Source organism: Lampetra fluviatilis, chromosome 3 (genome assembly GCF_964198595.1).
Source record: "Lampetra fluviatilis chromosome 3, kcLamFluv1.1, whole genome shotgun sequence".
NCBI classification, from domain to species: Eukaryota; Metazoa; Chordata; class Hyperoartia; order Petromyzontiformes; family Petromyzontidae; genus Lampetra; species Lampetra fluviatilis.
In genome coordinates, this window is record NC_136277.1 from 4,180,508 (window position 1) to 4,200,911 (window position 20,404).

The 20,404-nt window shown below is 43.7% G+C and overlaps 1 protein-coding gene across 1 annotated transcript in view; it reads left to right on the forward strand.

The window, feature by feature from the left end:
* LOC144951671 (chondroitin sulfate proteoglycan 4-like) overlaps positions 1–20,404 on the forward strand; it is a 69,798-nt gene that overhangs the window by 40,411 nt on the left and 8,983 nt on the right. The window contains exons 5-8 of the mRNA XM_078881968.1: positions 1,523–1,699; positions 4,864–5,062; positions 9,206–9,337; positions 10,822–10,988. Coding sequence (XP_078738094.1) covers positions 1,523–1,699; positions 4,864–5,062; positions 9,206–9,337; positions 10,822–10,988 — 675 coding nt within the window. The remainder of the gene's footprint in view (positions 1–1,522; positions 1,700–4,863; positions 5,063–9,205; positions 9,338–10,821; positions 10,989–20,404) is intronic.

Below are 20,404 nucleotides of genomic sequence, written 5' to 3' on the forward strand. Positions count from 1 at the left end.
GTTTGAGAAATGTGACGTCACATCAGAATGCGAAACTTTAAATACATATAGACGACACGTTCTACTTAATTAAATTGACTTTTTAATAAATGTTTTCTCCTACAACATAAGAGTGCAGCGCCACATTAAATATGCACTACAATGACAATAGTTTAAAGCCATTTTGAAGCATGTTTTATATTTGGGGGGGGGGGGGTGGGGCGCAGAGCTTTGTGACATCATATTTGAGGGGGGGTCTGACTTTGTGACGCCGTGTGACGAGGGGGGGGGGGGTCAAAAATCGTCCAAAATCGCGTGACGTAATTTATGGACGGCCCCTTATGCGAATCACACTATGTGAACTGGCTCAATTACGACTGATTGCAAATCCATCCATCTTCCCGTGTACCTGTACTCCACACATCTCCCGCACTGCATGCTGCACGCTTCTGTGTGCCAAGTCTCTGCTTCTGCCACTCCCCACATCTCCCACTGTTCTCATCTTCACCTTTCTCGCTCCACACATTCCCCCCCTGTTCCTTGACACGTTTCCCATCTCTTACTCGTGCGACCATCACTCTCGCCGCTCCGCACATATCCTGCGTCCCACAACAGTCGTCTCCCGCTTCTCGCTGCATGCAAACGCTACCCCTCGATATCCGACTTCTCCACGCATCTCGCCACCGCTCGCTCCACGCGTCACCGTAACGCCTGGGCGGGGAAAGCGGCACCACTGACATGTGACCGATGCGCAACGTGTGCCGCCAATGTGGCAAAGATTTGGACGTTTAATGTAATAAGTAATATTTTTAACAACTTTTTTTTAAACACGCTTTAATGAAATGTACCGTACGAGTAATGGCAGAACTCCACCACTCCAGGAAATGGCCGCAAAGCTTGCCATAATGTAAAAGACCGTGGTGATTTACAGCCAACGTGAGTTGAGCGTGGACAATTAGACCCAAGCCGAAACATAACATATGAAAATGAATGTTTTTAAAAAAAAAATTAAATTTTTTATGATAGAATATAATATTGTCATCAGTATGACATAAGTATACCAAGTTTGCAGTCGATACCACATTGGAAAGTGGGTTAAAGTTGAGTTACAAGATTTGAGGATACGACAACAACAACAGACCGAGTGAGTTAAATAAAAGCATGTACAATGGGTCGGAGGGACATTATTTAATGATACATGTGGGAAATCGGGGGGGATAATTGAAGTGAGGAATGTAACGTTGAGTTCGTGGGGATTTTGGGGGGGTCTAAAAAAGTTGATAGATCTGGGAGAACGTGAGAAACGGAAACTTAACACTGAAGTTTCGCTCCGCTTCTGTACTTTTGCATTGATGGAAAGAATTGCTGATGTCACAGAGGACGGTCACACTTTTCCACTTAATTGCATGAATGTCTCCGCATTGTGTTTTACTTTGCAGATACTGAGCGCCAATGTTTCGGTCCCACTCGCTGTGTGGCAGTTACTATTTGTTGACGGTGCGGGGTGAACTCAAGGGAATCCTCGAATGCTTTTCCTCTGCAGGTGGCACAGGGACTGATGGAATACGCGCACGATGGCAGCGAGACCGCCGGTGACAGCCTCGTACTCATGGCCAATGACTCGCACCTGCACAAGCACAGCCGGCCACTCACCCTGCCCATTCTTGTGGTGCCCGTCAACGACGAGGCGCCTGCCATCATCGTCAACAATGTGCTCAAGGTACGGGCTTGGCCGGTGGTTCGGGTCGCTGGTGGCACAACACAGAGAGCCACCAATTATCCTGGGTTACAATCCTGGGTGGCTGCTTTGCGGTAAATGCAAGTGCTTGGCTTTTTGATAATTCATTACATTCGCTCCGTCAGCAGTGAATGCTCAAAAATATATTTTAAATGGTATTGCATCTTTGAGAGGTAATGAATAATAATGCCGTATATTATTTATCTCGGGCAGCCTCCCCACTGAGTGTCAAGGCTCTTTATTAGGGGGCTTGTGCATTGCAACGTTGGACCAATGCCAGCATTGATTAGTTTTGCATATGGGAGGAAACCACAGTGCCCTGAGAGAGACCCACACGTGTGCAGTAGGGCTACAGTGAAGGGTCTGCGAGGACAGGTTCGTGACCTGATTTGCTGTACAGGTTTGTAATTTCACAAATTGACACGATATTTATTTTGAATATGGCCCACCTTGGAGATATATTTGTTTATAGTCAGCAAACATTCCATGACAGGTCAGTTGAGATTGTTGTGCCAAACAGGATAATGGTTTTACTATGATAAGAATATCTTTGTTAAATATGATGGGACACGCTGTGAAAATTGCCAGCCGTATGTGATATCAATCATCGACTGAGTTTTTTTTAGTTGAATGTGGCCAGGTTTCTGCCACCGCAATCAAGGATTGTGCTCAAACCAGCGGTGATTGATGGTGAAGCATCTGCACCTTGGGCAGCTCATTGTCAACGACTTTCAGCCTGTGATTTAAATAGGTATGACGCATGACGTTTGCTGTCATCTGCAAAGGAGTCGATCGTTTTGCGAGTGGAAGATAATAAATAATGGAAGAAATTATATTGTAGAAATGCAATTGGAGCGCTACTCCCGCTGGTAGAAAGTTATAAATATAAGCTTGCAGATTAGATCGGATTCCAAATGATGGTGTAGCTGTGAAATATGATGTAGGATGCCAGACAGTCAGGTGCTTTAGAAATGTTAAGGTCTTTGGTCGTAGATTTGTCAAGGCTTTAACCCGCAATACGAGTCAGAAAGACAGGTAACTTGTAGATCACGCTTGACGGAATCTGGCGTTGATGACCGCTGTGATGGTATAATGACTTCAAGTGGTGGAGGAGCCGATTGTTGATGATCGATGTTATTACTTTGCAAAGTAATGAGATCAAGGCAACAGGACCATAGTTACTCATATGAGACGTATTTTCCTGTATTACCTATTTACTGGATTTCGCACAGAAATGAATACCTCAATTATGGGGTGTTATCTTAATCGCTACTCTATTCAAAGAGGAGATAAAAACAGATTTGAATGATTACAGCTCGAGTCTCCTCCTATCACTCGCACACGCACAGACACATTATTCTTGAAACTCTTAGGGAACTCAATTACGCAACATTTAAAGGGCCAACCAACTATGCAAGCAATCTGGCTCAAGGACGCATTCTTCACCATCGATCACGTACGTACGTACATACGTACAATCGCACATCATTATGCCTATGTTATCAAAAGGCATTTAATTTCGTGAAGACGATTGCATTCATGAAAGTGCTCGCAATTCAAGGCCTAAATATAAAAACGTGTTCCTGCAATGCTCTCACCCCCTCGTGTGCTCGGAGCTGTGGCCCAGCCAGGGCTGACAAGTTCTCTGATGATGATGATCATCATGCTGATCATGCTGATCATGCTGATGCGAGTACTGCTTATAATGTTAGTGTTCATGATGATAATGGGGAGGCTATCCCTGCAGACAGTATGTTATCCACTTCTTCTATGCATGGGTTTTCTCCAGGTATGCTGATTTCTTTTCATTTGTAACATATTCGGTCATAAATTGGCCAAACATTCCTTATGAAAAAGTTTAGAGATTCAGTGGGGCTTCCAGAATAAAAGGACATCTTTAATATTAATGTGCATATAATGGATTATTGATTAAATTCATTAACATTGAGCTTCGACTTTATAATACATACATCAAATCTTAGGTGTGAGAATGCATTATTTATAGGAGATATAATGGCCAAAACTTGTCTTGAGAAAGTAATGCCCGTTTTTTATTTTATATGACATAGTCATTATAATGACAAAAGAAAATTATCATTGGGAAATTATCTAATAACTTTATAAAAAAAAGGCTGAAAAGTTGGCCTCAATTCAGTAAAGTTCATTTATTAGTTTCAAGGACAATGAATATTTTATTAGAGTTTTTTTTGCATGCTGACCTCAAGCATTGTGGTTAATGCAGACATGATTCCTTGTAAAATGTTTCAGTTTGGTGTTTTAACATCTTAACACCTGTTTTGTTGCCAGAAAAAAGTGGAAAAACCTATTGTCATATTTTGGTACTGGAAGAGGAGGTCCCATGATGAAGAAGCAGATTGGCGCTCCTTTATAAAACCAAACTTGATTATTAAAATCAGCAGAGCAATGGGCCCAGAAAAAAAAGCTTTGAATCGGCGCAGATTATTATTGCGGTGGGTCACAAAATCCCACAACCATTTGAGCAAAATCTGCAAGGTACACAAAGAATGCATGGGGATGGGTGCATGCTTGGGTATATACGAAGAGACAGAGAGAGGAGCACATGGAGCCAAGGAACCCATGGAAAAATACCTACGTAACTTTACCGAAAGAACCAAAGAGTATGGATTACTGCAGTCACGAAAGCTTCAAATCAAGAATAAAGTTGACTGTTCAAAAAAGTAATTGGGCTTGAGAAGGGCATTGTCGATTTAAAGCTTTCGTGACTGCAGGGATTCATATTCTTGGTTCTTTCGGCAAAGTCGCGTAGAAGGGAAATAATAAAATAATAAAATAAAACAATAAAATTATCACAACGTTTCGATTACAACACAAGCAATCATCACCACAGCAAGAACATTATATCATCATCAGGTGTGAAAACCACAGCAAGCAAATTGTCTTGCTGTGGGTTTCACACTTGATTGCTTGTTGCAATCGAAACGTCGTGATAATTTTATTGTTCAATATTTATTATTATATTATTTCCCTTCTACGTGACTTTACCGAAAGAACCAAGAATATGAATAAGGGAATTTTCGCTAAAAGGGCTGATGGATGAGATTGGTGACAGAACGGCAGCCGATGACGGTATTAAGTGTACCGTGTCGCCCATTTGTGTCGTGCAGGTGTGGTTTGGCTCCGTGACCCCCATCACGACAGCGGAGCTGAGCGCCCAGGACCTCGACTCGCTACCCGAGGACGTGCTCTTCACCATCTCGCCCCCCAGCAGTGGATACGTGGCGCTGGCTGCCTTGCCCAGCAGGCCAGTGCTGAACTTCACGCAGGCGGACGTGCTTCGTGGGCGTGTGCTGTATGCACATAGAGGTGGGTGGTGGTGTGTGGAGGTGGGTGGTGGTGTGTGTGGGGTGGGTGTTTGTGTGTGGAGGTGGGTGTTTGTGTGTGGAGGTGGATGGTTGTGAGTGGTGCGTGGAGGTGAGCGGTGGTGCGTCGGGTGGGTGTTGGTGAGTGGTGGTGTGTGGGGTGGGTGTTGATGTGTGGTGGTGGGTGTTTGTGTGTGGTGGTGGGTGTTAGTGTGTGGAGGTGGGTGGTGATGTGTGGGGTGGGTGTTTGTGTGTGGAGGTGAGCGGTGGTGTGTGGGGTGGTTGTTTGTGTGTGGAGGTGGGTGGTGGTGTGTGGGGTGGGTGTTGATGTGTGGTGGTGGGTGTTTGTGTGTGGGGTGGTTGTTTGTGTGTGGAGGTGGGTGGTGGTGTGTGGGGTGGTTGTTTGTGTGTGGAGGTGGGTGGTGGTGTGTAGGGTGGGTGTTTGTGTGTGGTGGTGGGTGTTTGTGTGTGGAGGTGGGTGGTTGTGTGGAGGTGAGTGGTTGTGTGTGGAGGTGGGTGTTGGTGAGTGGTGCGTGCAGGTGAGTGATGGGGATGGAGTGAGTGGTGGTGGTGTAGGGGGTAGCGGAGATTGCTGGGCTGCTGTATTGGGTGAGCGGTGATAAGGAGTCACTGGTGTGGTGTTGAGGTGTGCGGATGGTGTGGGGTATAGGGGGAGGATGTGGGGGATTGTTGGGGGATGTTTGGGGCAGGGGGGGTTATCTCGGGTAGCTGGCACTCATGCCCACTGCTGATCCTGAGCAAGTGGTGGATATTCCACATTGCCATGGTAGGGGCAAGTCTGCTCAGGACAACCAACATTGAATGCCCACAGTGGCACTCATTATACCCGAGCGGGATGATGGGCTGACTTCACCAGGGTTTTCAGTTTTGCTCTATTCAATGACAAGTCATATACTCTAGATCTACATAACTATGGTTTATATTATTGGTTCTTTCGGTAAAGTCACGTAGAAGGGAAATAATAAAATAATATAAATATTAAACAATACAAATTCTTTTTTGAGAATTTTTATTGTTTTATATTTATATTATATTGTTTTATATTTTTATTAATTCTTTTTTGAGAATTTGTTGTTTTATATTTATATTATTTTATTATTTCCCTTCTACGTGACTTTACCGAAATAACCTAGAATATGAATCCCTGCAGTCACGAAAGCTTTAAATCAAAATATAACTATGGTTGTTTACAAATGAGTAGTGGTATATTAATTGCCTTTGTTTTTTCTACCAGATTAAGGTTTCATATTACCTAGCTATATGCAATAATAGCATCGACTTCAGTGGCATTTTTTCTGTTTAACGTGTAGGCTTTCATGACCAATATCATCCATAGTAGAGGTTTTTGGGTTTGATCACGTTAATATATGAATGTGTCATTTACACCCGCCACCAATCCGACACAGCCAACTAGTAAGGGTTGTCACGTTAACAGAACGTGGCCAATTCGTCACTAGTACAGCACTAACCGGTGTGTTTGGAGAGCCAAGCCACAACATTTACAATCTGAGCAGTGGCGGCTCCTGCAAAATCTCTCAGGGGGGGCAAATGTCTGGATGATTGATAAGGATAAGGTCCACCCATGCAATGGATAAATTAACAGCTTAAGCATGTAAAGGCAACTTCACTTCTTTAATATTAATGAAAAATAAAGTGACTCTTACAATACATCTTGTTTGTTTCTATACTCACTATTAAAACAAACCACTCAAGTTTCTTTTATTAAAGATTCCACTAGGTGGCGACAAATTATATTGTTGGATGAAACGTGCTTACGTATGATGAAGTAAGCACGTATGATGACGTAAGCACGTTAGGGCGAGCCCTCCCGGAAGCCATAGAGAATGCATTGCAGCGCCCCCGTTCGAAAAAAAACATCTTTGAATGTAAGTCTATGGGACCACTCGGGGCGATTCTCAGCTGGAGGGAAATCGCCCAAAAAGAGGCCACAGAACGTAGCATGACGCTGATTGGACTCTATCCAGAGGCACAGTGACGGCTAGCGTGACTCTGTGGTTGAATGACATTGGTGGTGCGTCGCCCAATCGCCCTAATGAAGAAACCGCCCCTGAATCTGAGTACGACGTTTCGCCAGTAATTACAACTAGCATCATCAGGCGAAAGCTAGATTTGTGGAGAAGTCCACCTGTTTCGTTCCTTATATAGAGGCGTAGATGTGGTGACCACGCTTCTGTGCTATTGCACAATGTGTGGGGGGGGAGGGGATTACTGACGCAGCGCACATTATGCATGTGCATTATGCGAGCCCTTTGATCTTGTCCTTCCTGTCTATTGTGTTTATTAAAATAGCTGTGTCAACGGTAATCCCTATTGAAGTACGCTGCCCTTTGTAGGCATGCATTTAAATAATTTTATTATTTTATTATTCGCTTCCACGCAGCACTAAGGCAATAGTTATCCGAACGGTTAAAAATATTTTTATTTCTTTTAATTTTGTTAGATTATCTAATTAGTCTCGGCCAGTAGTAGCTAGTTTTGCACAAAACTTCAACATTATCAAAATAAATTTAGTGTCCTTGTTGGCACGCGTGTTCTGCTACTGCTGACAGTTGTATTTGGGATAATTTAATATTTCTCTGATGTTCTTTTAGTCTCGTGCTGATCATTCGTCCTGTCTGCCCAACATGACATTTACCACACGTGCAGTTAATCCTGTACACACCTTCTGTTGATAGCTTCGGTAATACATCTTTCGTACCAGATATTAATTTCTGTATTTTATGTACTGTGCCAAATCTGACTCGGATATTTAGTTTTTCCAAACATCTGGCTAGTTTATCAGCGACTCCCGCAATCTATGGTATTTTAATCATTTTAATTACTTGGGCAGTTTCAATGCTCTTGTTATTTGATTTGGTTTTGGTATTCAATGCCCTGTTGATTTGTGCATCATTCTAACTGTTCATTTGCAGCGCTTCTTTAACATGTTGAATTTTACTTCTCAGACTGTCACCATCTGACACTTTCTTAGCTCGATGAATGAGCGTCTTGATAAGAGCAGATTTCTGTGCGGGGTGATGGTGTGACTCTGCATTCAGATCGTTCTCGTTTGAACTCTGCTGGGCCCGTAGGACCTCACACCTGTGTCCTAGCAACATCTCCTACACCCGCTATCTCCTTACATCAGCTGCCATAAAACGCCAAATAGTTACTACTTCAGCCCACAGGGGTGTTGGAGAGTAAATCCACAACATTTCCAATTTGAGTAGTACGACGTTTCGCTGGCAATTGCATTCATTTGGCGTTTTGTTTACGTGACAAATCCCTTACTGATTGGCTGTGTCGGATGGTGGAGGGTTACGGAACATTTATTCTTACAAGATCTAACCCAAAACACCTTTATTATGAATAATATTGGTCGCGAAAGCCTACGTGTTAAACTCTATTCAAGCCTTTAGCACATGTTGACTGGACGACTACTCTCTAAATTCCTCACTTTCACACTTCAGATGAACCCAAATGCCACTGCCCATAACCTTAAATCTGAACCACATCATCCCAACACTGATCCCTCCACCTCGGTGCAATCCTTGAACAACGTCGGTCTTGGCCTGGCTGTCTCTAAAGTCCTCTGTGGCTTTCTCCCTTGCTCTACACCCCTCCTCTCAACTTCAGCAACCAGTGTATTCTATTGAAGGAACCTTCAGTAAGTGGGAGGTCTGTCTCCTTTGATGCATTCAGTGGATAGCTGTATAGCTGAGTGGGCTAAGACCACAGCACCTCTGTGACCGAAGATATGAGCCCTAGGAATTCCACCAACATAAATAGGCTCTCGTATTCAGTGATCCTGGCCGTCTTCACTTATTCACTTATTCACTCATGACTTCACCCAATATATGAAGGTTAATATAGTACAGTTCAGTCCTTGTCATAATATCCATTGAGGTTTTAGTAAAGGGCCGTGGGCTGTGGGCAGATCTGTAGGATAGTCTTTTTAATGGGGGCGCCTGAATTTCAGAAGATGTAGCTCTTTGCCTAAGTGCTGTGTGTTAAGTGCACTCACCTCGCCATTATATATAAGCACAGCTGCACTCACCCGGTCATTTATTCGTAAACAAAAAAAAAACATTCACTCTCTCCGTCCGTGTGGAAATCTTGCGGACAGATTCAATGGAGGTGGAGTTTGCTTTCCACGTGTCGGATGGGCAGCACAGGAGCCCGACGGAGGTGTTCCTCATCTCGGCACAGCGCCTGCTCATCACGCTGCACGGAAGCCGTGTCCTGCAGCTCTACCCTGGTATCGTAAACCCGCGCCACCATCCCCCATTGCAGCAGTGGCATTCTGCAGCATTTGGATATCGATGTGATTAACCATTCAAAGGGCTCGTCACATTCGTCATTAAGACTGCCTTAAAAAATAGTATATAATGAACGACATTTCGGGCTCATTATATATACTTTTTCAGGCAGCCTTATTGACAAATGTGATGCAGTAATTTTAGCTGTGACGGTCCCACCTGATGATGGAGACTTGTGTTGCCTCCGAAATGTCGTGATTTATTATTTTATTTTATTTCCATTATTACTTTTATTAACTTTTAATTTTATTTTTACCTATGTGACTTTACCGAAAAAACCTAACAGTATAAATGTGTTGAGGTTTTTACGTTGTTTATGCTTGTGCATTGCTGCCAATGCAGTTTCGCCAAATATCCAGAGTAGTGCAATGTCGTCCCGGTGCGTTTGGCAATTGCACCCCGCCACGCTTCTCCTCTATGTCGCGAGGTTGCACTCTCTATCTGGCAGTACTCGCTCTCTGTTCTCATGCCCGTCACGTTGTGTTTTACAGTTGTATTCCTGTGACAGTTGCAGTGAAATATATTATGAATATGCAACAGCTTAAACAATCGTGAATAATATTTCAAGATAATTTGGCATGAAATACAATGTAACGCATTTACAGGTAGCGTCCAAAATCGCGACATAATGATGTAGATATTACATGGCAAACCATGTCAAAAATACCTTGCTGCTAATAATTAAATATTATCACGACATCGCCGTAACATCAGGATACAGCAGATGCCAATCTAATCTTGTGACATTTCAATAGCAGCCAGAAAAACAATTCCCGTGATTTATATTTGTGGCTTTACAAGTAATATGTGAGTCGAGGTGTGATTATGGAATTGAAGGGCAGCTCCCTTGTGAGTGGAAGGTATCTACCGCTGAATTTTAAAACATTTCCTAGCGGGGTGCATTCACATTACTGTGCAATATTGTGTAAGCTGTGTTTTGTGCAATAAGTACAGCGTGGTTTTTGATGTGCATTATTTGATGCATATTGTGGTACATGCAGTGCAATTTATTGTCTGCATAGCGTCGTGTAAAGCTCTTCATTGTGGAGCGAGCACTGAGTAAATGGCATTGCAATGTCTAATTTTGCGGAGTTTATTTTGTTGTTTGTCGTTCGCGATGCAAGGTGTGTGTTGTGAGGCGTGTGCCATGCAATGTGTGTGGTGCATCGTGCGCTCTGCAGAGGTCGCAACCGGGTACCCGATACCCGTACCCTACCCGATATCCGGCTACCCGTACCCGGCCGGGTACGGGTACGGCCGGGTACGGGTACGGGTACCCGTTTGCGACCCTGGTGCGGCCGGGTACGGGTATGGGTAAGGAATCAAAACCCGTTTGCGACTTCTGGCACTCTGTATCGTGGCCTCTGAGACATATCCCCCGCGCCGTGTGTGATCTGCACTGCATGCCGTCGCCCCTCCTTAGGTGCCACGCGGACCATTGGCAGCCAAGAGCTACGGGCGTCAACAAACGACGAAGACCCATTACGCCACCACCGCGTATTGTACTCCATCAGCCGGGGGCCTCAGATGGGAGCACTCGTACGCGCAGATGCCCCCCACAACCCCATCTACAACTTCACGCAGGAGGAGGTATGATTCCTCGCTGCTTTTGCCCATGCGGAGAGCACAGAATCCAACATGACTGCAGTAGAATTCTCCTCATCCAAGGAGACATGGAGGACGAAGATCGCAGGTCTCATTCGCGTGGTTGTCCGCAAATTTATGGGAAATCATGGCCAAGGCGCACGGCTTTGCCACAAGGCTCCACTTCGCCCTGAAAAGTTTGTTCAGAGTAGTAACGATGTTGTTTTCCCGAAGTGAATTCCAGGAAAAAGGGCCACTTCAACACCCGTAAATAGGATGAACTCAACTTATCTGCAAAGAAAAATGGCAGATACTTGGTTAGTGAAATGTTGCATTGCTGTTGTTGTGACGTGATGCAGCAGCAATGTAATTCGCAGCAGCAATGTAATTTTTTCGATTTAAAGCTTTCGTGACTGCAGGGATTCATCTTCTTGGTTCTTTCGGTAAAGTCACGTAGAAGGGAAGTAATAAAATAATAAAAAAATAAAACATAATAAAACAATTCTCACGACGTTTCGGCCACAACGCAAGCAGCCATCCTCAGGCGAAGAATGAAACACCCCAAGCTTGGAGCGTATATTTAAGCTGGGTTAGAGGGGGGGGAGGTGGGAAGAAGAGCGCCTAAACAAAATAATTTGCATATCAAGAGGAATTCAGCATATGGAAAATGCGTAGGAGGTGGGCGGGGGGGGTTCCAAATCAATACTATGCCCGTGCATTATGCAGGATTAGCAGCATCAAAGGGGGGGGGGGAAGGGGGGGAGCATTAACAAAGGAAAGGAATGTTAATAGTATGTAGCTGTAGTTACTAAACAACCACGTAAAAAACTACAGTATAAACTGCATGACAAACTAAAGTATAAACTACATAGCATCATCAGTAAACTTACTATACTCTACAATAAGCTGAGTTACTAACAGTAAGTAATACATGAAAAATTCTACGTTGTAAAAAATTATATAATATGCTTCCATCTAAACTTTATTCTCTTACATCACACGCGTCTATACCGTACTATATACTTCCATAGGCAAAACCAACATTAAATTACATACTGTATTGCTATAAACCACCCTATACCTTATACATTTTTAATATAACACTATGTATTATTCTACCCACCCTAATGTGTATCAAAATGGTTTATTACGTCCTTCCAGTGATTGCTAAGCCAGAATCCATCTTCTCGGTTAAAATTGTCTCTGTGTTTGTAAATGTGGATCGCCTCATGTACGAATCTCTCATGATAGCCAGATGGCTTGCAGAGAACCTCTGTCTTGGAGAAGTCAATGTCATGTGAGCCCACTGAGTTGTAACAGTGATCTGCCACGGCTGAGGTGTTTGTCCTACAGTGTTTCAGGTCAGCTTTATGTTCACGGATGCGGTCCGAGACATGTCGTTTGGTTTCCCCAATGTAACTGCTACCACAGAGGCAACTTAGTTTGTAGACACCAGGGTACTGTATGTCTGGAACCACATCTTTTACAGACGGTACCAGATCACGGATTTTATGTACTGTGTTGAATCGGACCTGGATCTTGTGTTTAATCAGGATTTTGGAGATCTTTTTTGTGACCCCAGCAATGTAGGGTAAGGTGATGGTCTTGAAAGGCTCCTCAACAGGATCTTTCTTGGTGGTTGGAGTGATGGCTTTGCGGATTGTGTAGTCGGAGTAACCATTAGCCTTAAGAGCTTGGCGTACGTGTTTGAGTTCACTGGAAATGTGTTCATGGTCGGAGATGCATTGGGCTCTATGATATAGAGTCTTGATGAGAGAATTCTTCTGGGATGGATGGTGGTGGGAATCCGGTTTTAGATAAGCATCCGTGTGGGTGGCTTTCCTGTAGACAGAGTGGCTCATTGAACCATCAGGTCTCCTTTTGATTAGGACATCCAAAAAGGGTAGCTTGCCATCATTTTCGACTTCCATGGTGAATCTGATGGCTGGGTGTATGGAATTGATATGGTCGAGAAATTGGTCTAGAGCAGGCCGGCCATGTGGCCAGATGACAAAAGTGTCGTCTACGTACCTCTTCCATAAGGTCGGGCGTAGAGTCGCAGTCTGGATGGCGTCCGTCTCAAATTTCTCCATGAAGATGTTGGCTACAACCGGAGATAAGGGGGAGCCCATTGGGGTGCCCTCAATTTGCTTGTAGAAGGTTCCATTCCAGGTGAAGTATGTATTGGTTAAGCAGTGTCTCACCAGGGGGGGTACCCCAGCATTCAGTCCTTGATGAACCAAGTCTTCAATGATTGCGATGGTGTCAGGCACAGGCACCTTGGTGAACAAGGAAACCACATCAAAACTGACAAGCAGGTCGTCTGGGGACAGGGCAATCCCCTTGATTGTTGATACCAGGTCAGTAGAGTTTAGTACTGCAGAGGTGGTTTTTCCAGTGAAAGGCCGTAGGATTTCGGACAAAAAACGAGCCAGTTTGTAAGTCGGGGAGTTGATAGTAGAGACAATGGGACGAAGAGGTGTATCTTCTTTATGTATCTTTGGCAAGCCGTACAATCTTGGTGGCCTGGCTGCAGAAGGTTTCAACGAGAACTGTTTGGTCTGATCAATTAATGCGGTTGAAGCAGAAATGATGTTGTTGGTTTTGGAGACGAGGCTGTTGGTGGGGTCTCTTTTTATTTTTGTATAGCTGCCATCGGTGAGTAGTTTTTGAATTTTGTTGTTGTATTCTATTTTGTCCATGATGACAGTGGCATTGCCTTTGTCGGCTGAGAGGATGACAATGTCATCCCTCTTTTTTAATTGAGCTAATTCAAAACGCTCATCTTTGCTGATGTTGCTAGCTGGCATCTTAGCGTTTTTGAGGGTTACAGAGATTTCCGATCTTGCTACGTCTGCAGCGATGTGACTCAAGCCCTTGAGAGCTACATCTACTCGAGCAATTATATCATTAACTGGTATGTGTCTAGGTGTGACTGCAAAGTTTAGTCCTTTAGCTAAAACGGATTTCAAACCTTCAGAAATAGGACTGTTACTGCGATTAATTACGACTTTGTTAACATCTAGCTTTTCAATGTGTGGGTCCGGTTTCTTGTTTGAGAGGCGGTTGAATTTGGAAATCAAGTTGTCCTTACATTTAGTCGACATAGCGGCAGCTGAAGAGGCAGTCATTTTTTCCACATGTTCCCAATCCGATGTGGACATTGTTGCACTCAAGGATAAGTGTGATTTGTAGAGTGTCTTGTCTAACTGATCTAGTTCGGTGCGCGTAAGTCTGATTTTCTCTGAGATAAGAGCTAAGCTAGTTCTAGACAGAATTCGTTTCGCATTAGAAGAAGTTACAGCAGCAGATGTTAGTGTAAATGCGTTCGGTATTACCTTAGAGTCGCGGCATCTCTTCAGAAAGGTGAGAGACTCGATTAGCTGAGCCTTCTTGTCCCGGAGCTTGTTGAAGGATCTCAAAGTTATGTGGAAACCCTCCCCGTAGAGGCGGTTAAATTTCGATTTAAAGCTTTCGTGACTGCAGGGATTCATCTTCTTGGTTCTTTCGGTAAAGTCACGTAGAAGGGAAGTAATAAAATAATAAAAAAATAAAACATAATAAAACAATTCTCACGACGTTTCGGCCACAACGCAAGCAGCCATCCTCAGGCGAAGAATGAAACACCCCAAGCTTGGAGCGTATATTTAAGCTGGGTTAGAGGGGGGGGAGGTGGGAAGAAGAGCGCCTAAACAAAATAATTTGCATATCAAGAGGAATTCAGCATATGGAAAATGCGTAGGAGGTGGGCGGGGGGGGTTCCAAATCAATACTATGCCCGTGCATTATGCAGGATTAGCAGCATCAAAGGGGGGGGGGGGAAGGGGGGGAGCATTAACAAAGGAAAGGAATGTTAATAGTATGTAGCTGTAGTTACTAAACAACCACGTAAAAAACTACAGTATAAACTGCATGACAAACTAAAGTATAAACTACATAGCATCATCAGTAAACTTACTATACTCTACAATAAGCTGAGTTACTAACAGTAAGTAATACATGAAAAATTCTACGTTGTAAAAAATTATATAATATGCTTCCATCTAAACTTTATTCTCTTACATCACACGCGTCTATACCGTACTATATACTTCCATAGGCAAAACCAACATTAAATTACATACTGTATTGCTATAAACCACCCTATACCTTATACATTTTTAATATAACACTATGTATTATTCTACCCACCCTAATGTGTATCAAAATGGTTTATTACGTCCTTCCAGTGATTGCTAAGCCAGAATCCATCTTCTCGGTTAAAATTGTCTCTGTGTTTGTAAATGTGGATCGCCTCATGTACGAATCTCTCATGATAGCCAGATGGCTTGCAGAGAACCTCTGTCTTGGAGAAGTCAATGTCATGTGAGCCCACTGAGTTGTAACAGTGATCTGCCACGGCTGAGGTGTTTGTCCTACAGTGTTTCAGGTCAGCTTTATGTTCACGGATGCGGTCCGAGACATGTCGTTTGGTTTCCCCAATGTAACTGCTACCACAGAGGCAACTTAGTTTGTAGACACCAGGGTACTGTATGTCTGGAACCACATCTTTTACAGACGGTACCAGATCACGGATTTTATGTACTGTGTTGAATCGGACCTGGATCTTGTGTTTAATCAGGATTTTGGAGATCTTTTTTGTGACCCCAGCAATGTAGGGTAAGGTGATGGTCTTGAAAGGCTCCTCAACAGGATCTTTCTTGGTGGTTGGAGTGATGGCTTTGCGGATTGTGTAGTCGGAGTAACCATTAGCCTTAAGAGCTTGGCGTACGTGTTTGAGTTCACTGGAAATGTGTTCATGGTCGGAGATGCATTGGGCTCTATGATATAGAGTCTTGATGAGAGAATTCTTCTGGGATGGATGGTGGTGGGAATCCGGTTTTAGATAAGCATCCGTGTGGGTGGCTTTCCTGTAGACAGAGTGGCTCATTGAACCATCAGGTCTCCTTTTGATTAGGACATCCAAAAAGGGTAGCTTGCCATCATTTTCGACTTCCATGGTGAATCTGATGGCTGGGTGTATGGAATTGATATGGTCGAGAAATTGGTCTAGAGCAGGCCGGCCATGTGGCCAGATGACAAAAGTGTCGTCTACGTACCTCTTCCATAAGGTCGGGCGTAGAGTCGCAGTCTGGATGGCGTCCGTCTCAAATTTCTCCATGAAGATGTTGGCTACAACCGGAGATAAGGGGGAGCCCATTGGGGTGCCCTCAATTTGCTTGTAGAAGGTTCCATTCCAGGTGAAGTATGTATTGGTTAAGCAGTGTCTCACCAGGGGGGGTACCCCAGCATTCAGTCCTTGATGAACCAAGTCTTCAATGATTGCGATGGTGTCAGGCACAGGCACCTTGGTGAACAAGGAAACCACATCAAAACTGACAAGCAGGTCGAAAGAACCAAGAAGATGAATCCCTGCAGTCACGAAAGCTTTAAATCGAAATTTAACCGCCTCTACGGGGAGGGTTTCCACATAACTTTGAGATCCTTCAACAAGCTCCGGGACAAGAAGGCTCAGCTAATCGAGTCTCTCACCTTTCTGAAGAGATGCCGCGACTCTAAGGTAATACCGAACGCATTTACACTAACATCTGCTGCTGTAACTTCTTCTAATGCGAAACGAATTCTGTCTAGAACTAGCTTAGCTCTTATCTCAGAGAAAATCAGACTTACGCGCACCGAACTAGATCAGTTAGACAAGACACTCTACAAATCACACTTATCCTTGAGTGCAACAATGTCCACATCGGATTGGGAACATGTGGAAAAAATGACTGCCTCTTCAGCTGCCGCTATGTCGACTAAATGTAAGGACAACTTGATTTCCAAATTCAACCGCCTCTCAAACAAGAAACCGGACCCACACATTGAAAAGCTAGATGTTAACAAAGTCGTAATTAATCGCAGTAACAGTCCTATTTCTGAAGGTTTGAAATCCGTTTTAGCTAAAGGACTAAACTTTGCAGTCACACCTAGACACATACCAGTTAATGATATAATTGCTCGAGTAGATGTAGCTCTCAAGGGCTTGAGTCACATCGCTGCAGACGTAGCAAGATCGGAAATCTCTGTAACCCTCAAAAACGCTAAGATGCCAGCTAGCAACATCAGCAAAGATGAGCGTTTTGAATTAGCTCAATTAAAAAAGAGGGATGACATTGTCATCCTCTCAGCCGACAAAGGCAATGCCACTGTCATCATGGACAAAATAGAATACAACAACAAAATTCAAAAACTACTCACCGATGGCAGCTATACAAAAATAAAAAGAGACCCCACCAACAGCCTCGTCTCCAAAACCAACAACATCATTTCTGCTTCAACCGCATTAATTGATCAGACCAAACAGTTCTCGTTGAAACCTTCTGCAGCCAGGCCACCAAGATTGTACGGCTTGCCAAAGATACATAAAGAAGATACACCTCTTCGTCCCATTGTCTCTACTATCAACTCCCCGACTTACAAACTGGCTCGTTTTTTGTCCGAAATCCTACGGCCTTTCACTGGAAAAACCACCTCTGCAGTACTAAACTCTACTGACCTGGTATCAACAATCAAGGGGATTGCCCTGTCCCCAGACGACCTGCTTGTCAGTTTTGATGTGGTTTCCTTGTTCACCAAGGTGCCTGTGCCTGACACCATCGCAATCATTGAAGACTTGGTTCATCAAGGACTGAATGCTGGGGTACCCCCCCTGGTGAGACACTGCTTAACCAATACATACTTCACCTGGAATGGAACCTTCTACAAGCAAATTGAGGGCACCCCAATGGGCTCCCCCTTATCTCCGGTTGTAGCCAACATCTTCATGGAGAAATTTGAGACGGACGCCATCCAGACTGCGACTCTACGCCCGACCTTATGGAAGAGGTACGTAGACGACACTTTTGTCATCTGGCCACATGGCCGGCCTGCTCTAGACCAATTTCTCGACCATATCAATTCCATACACCCAGCCATCAGATTCACCATGGAAGTCGAAAATGATGGCAAGCTACCCTTTTTGGATGTCCTAATCAAAAGGAGACCTGATGGTTCAATGAGCCACTCTGTCTACAGGAAAGCCACCCACACGGATGCTTATCTAAAACCGGATTCCCACCACCATCCATCCCAGAAGAATTCTCTCATCAAGACTCTATATCATAGAGCCCAATGCATCTCCGACCATGAACACATTTCCAGTGAACTCAAACACGTACGCCAAGCTCTTAAGGCTAATGGTTACTCCGACTACACAATCCGCAAAGCCATCACTCCAACCACCAAGAAAGATCCTGTTGAGGAGCCTTTCAAGACCATCACCTTACCCTACATTGCTGGGGTCACAAAAAAGATCTCCAAAATCCTGATTAAACACAAGATCCAGGTCCGATTCAACACAGTACATAAAATCCGTGATCTGGTACCGTCTGTAAAAGATGTGGTTCCAGACATACAGTACCCTGGTGTCTACAAACTAAGTTGCCTCTGTGGTAGCAGTTACATTGGGGAAACCAAACGACATGTCTCGGACCGCATCCGTGAACATAAAGCTGACCTGAAACACTGTAGGACAAACACCTCAGCCGTGGCAGATCACTGTTACAACTCAGTGGGCTCACATGACATTGACTTCTCCAAGACAGAGGTTCTCTGCAAGCCATCTGGCTATCATGAGAGATTCGTACATGAGGCGATCCACATTTACAAACACAGAGACAATTTTAACCGAGAAGATGGATTCTGGCTTAGCAATCACTGGAAGGACGTAATAAACCATTTTGATACACATTAGGGTGGGTAGAATAATACATAGTGTTATATTAAAAATGTATAAGGTATAGGGTGGTTTATAGCAATACAGTATGTAATTTAATGTTGGTTTTGCCTATGGAAGTATATAGTACGGTATAGACGCGTGTGATGTAAGAGAATAAAGTTTAGATGGAAGCATATTATATAATTTTTTACAACGTAGAATTTTTCATGTATTACTTACTGTTAGTAACTCAGCTTATTGTAGAGTATAGTAAGTTTACTGATGATGCTATGTAGTTTATACTTTAGTTTGTCATGCAGTTTATACTGTAGTTTTTTACGTGGTTGTTTAGTAACTACAGCTACATACTATTAACATTCCTTTCCTTTGTTAATGCTCCCCCCCTTCCCCCCCCCCCCTTTGATGCTGCTAATCCTGCATAATGCACGGGCATAGTATTGATTTGGAACCCCCCCCGCCCACCTCCTACGCATTTTCCATATGCTGAATTCCTCTTGATATGCAAATTATTTTGTTTAGGCGCTCTTCTTCCCACCTCCCCCCCCTCTAACCCAGCTTAAATATACGCTCCAAGCTTGGGGTGTTTCATTCTTCGCCTGAGGATGGCTGCTTGCGTTGTGGCCGAAACGTCGTGAGAATTGTTTTATTATGTTTTATTTTTTTATTATTTTATTACTTCCCTTCTACGTGACTTTACCGAAAGAACCAAGAAGATGAATCCCTGCAGTCACGAAAGCTTTAAATCGAAATTTAACCGCCTCTACGGGGAGGGTTTCCACATAACTTTGAGATCCTTCAACAAGCTCCGGGACAAGAAGGCTCAGCTAATCGAGTCTCTCACCTTTCTGAAGAGATGCCGCGACTCTAAGGTAATACCGAACGCATTTACACTAACATCTGCTGCTGTAACTTCTTCTAATGCGAAACGAATTCTGTCTAGAACTAGCTTAGCTCTTATCTCAGAGAAAATCAGACTTACGCGCACCGAACTAGATCAGTTAGACAAGACACTCTACAAATCACACTTATCCTTGAGTGCAACAATGTCCACATCGGATTGGGAACATGTGGAAAAAATGACTGCCTCTTCAGCTGCCGCTATGTCGACTAAATGTAAGGACAACTTGATTTCCAAATTCAACCGCCTCTCAAACAAGAAACCGGACCCACACATTGAAAAGCTAGATGTTAACAAAGTCGTAATTAATCGCAGTAACAGTCCTATTTCTGAAGGTTTGAAATCCGTTTTAGCTAAAGGACTAAACTTTGCAGTCACACCTAGACACATACCAGTTAATGATATAATTGCTCGAGTAGATGTAGCTCTCAAGGGCTTGAGTCACATCGCTGCAGACGTAGCAAGATCGGAAATCTCTGTAACCCTCAAAAACGCTAAGATGCCAGCTAGCAACATCAGCAAAGATGAGCGTTTTGAATTAGCTCAATTAAAAAAGAGGGATGACATTGTCATCCTCTCAGCCGACAAAGGCAATGCCACTGTCATCATGGACAAAATAGAATACAACAACAAAATTCAAAAACTACTCACCGATGGCAGCTATACAAAAATAAAAAGAGACCCCACCAACAGCCTCGTCTCCAAAACCAACAACATCATTTCTGCTTCAACCGCATTAATTGATCAGACCAAACAGTTCTCGTT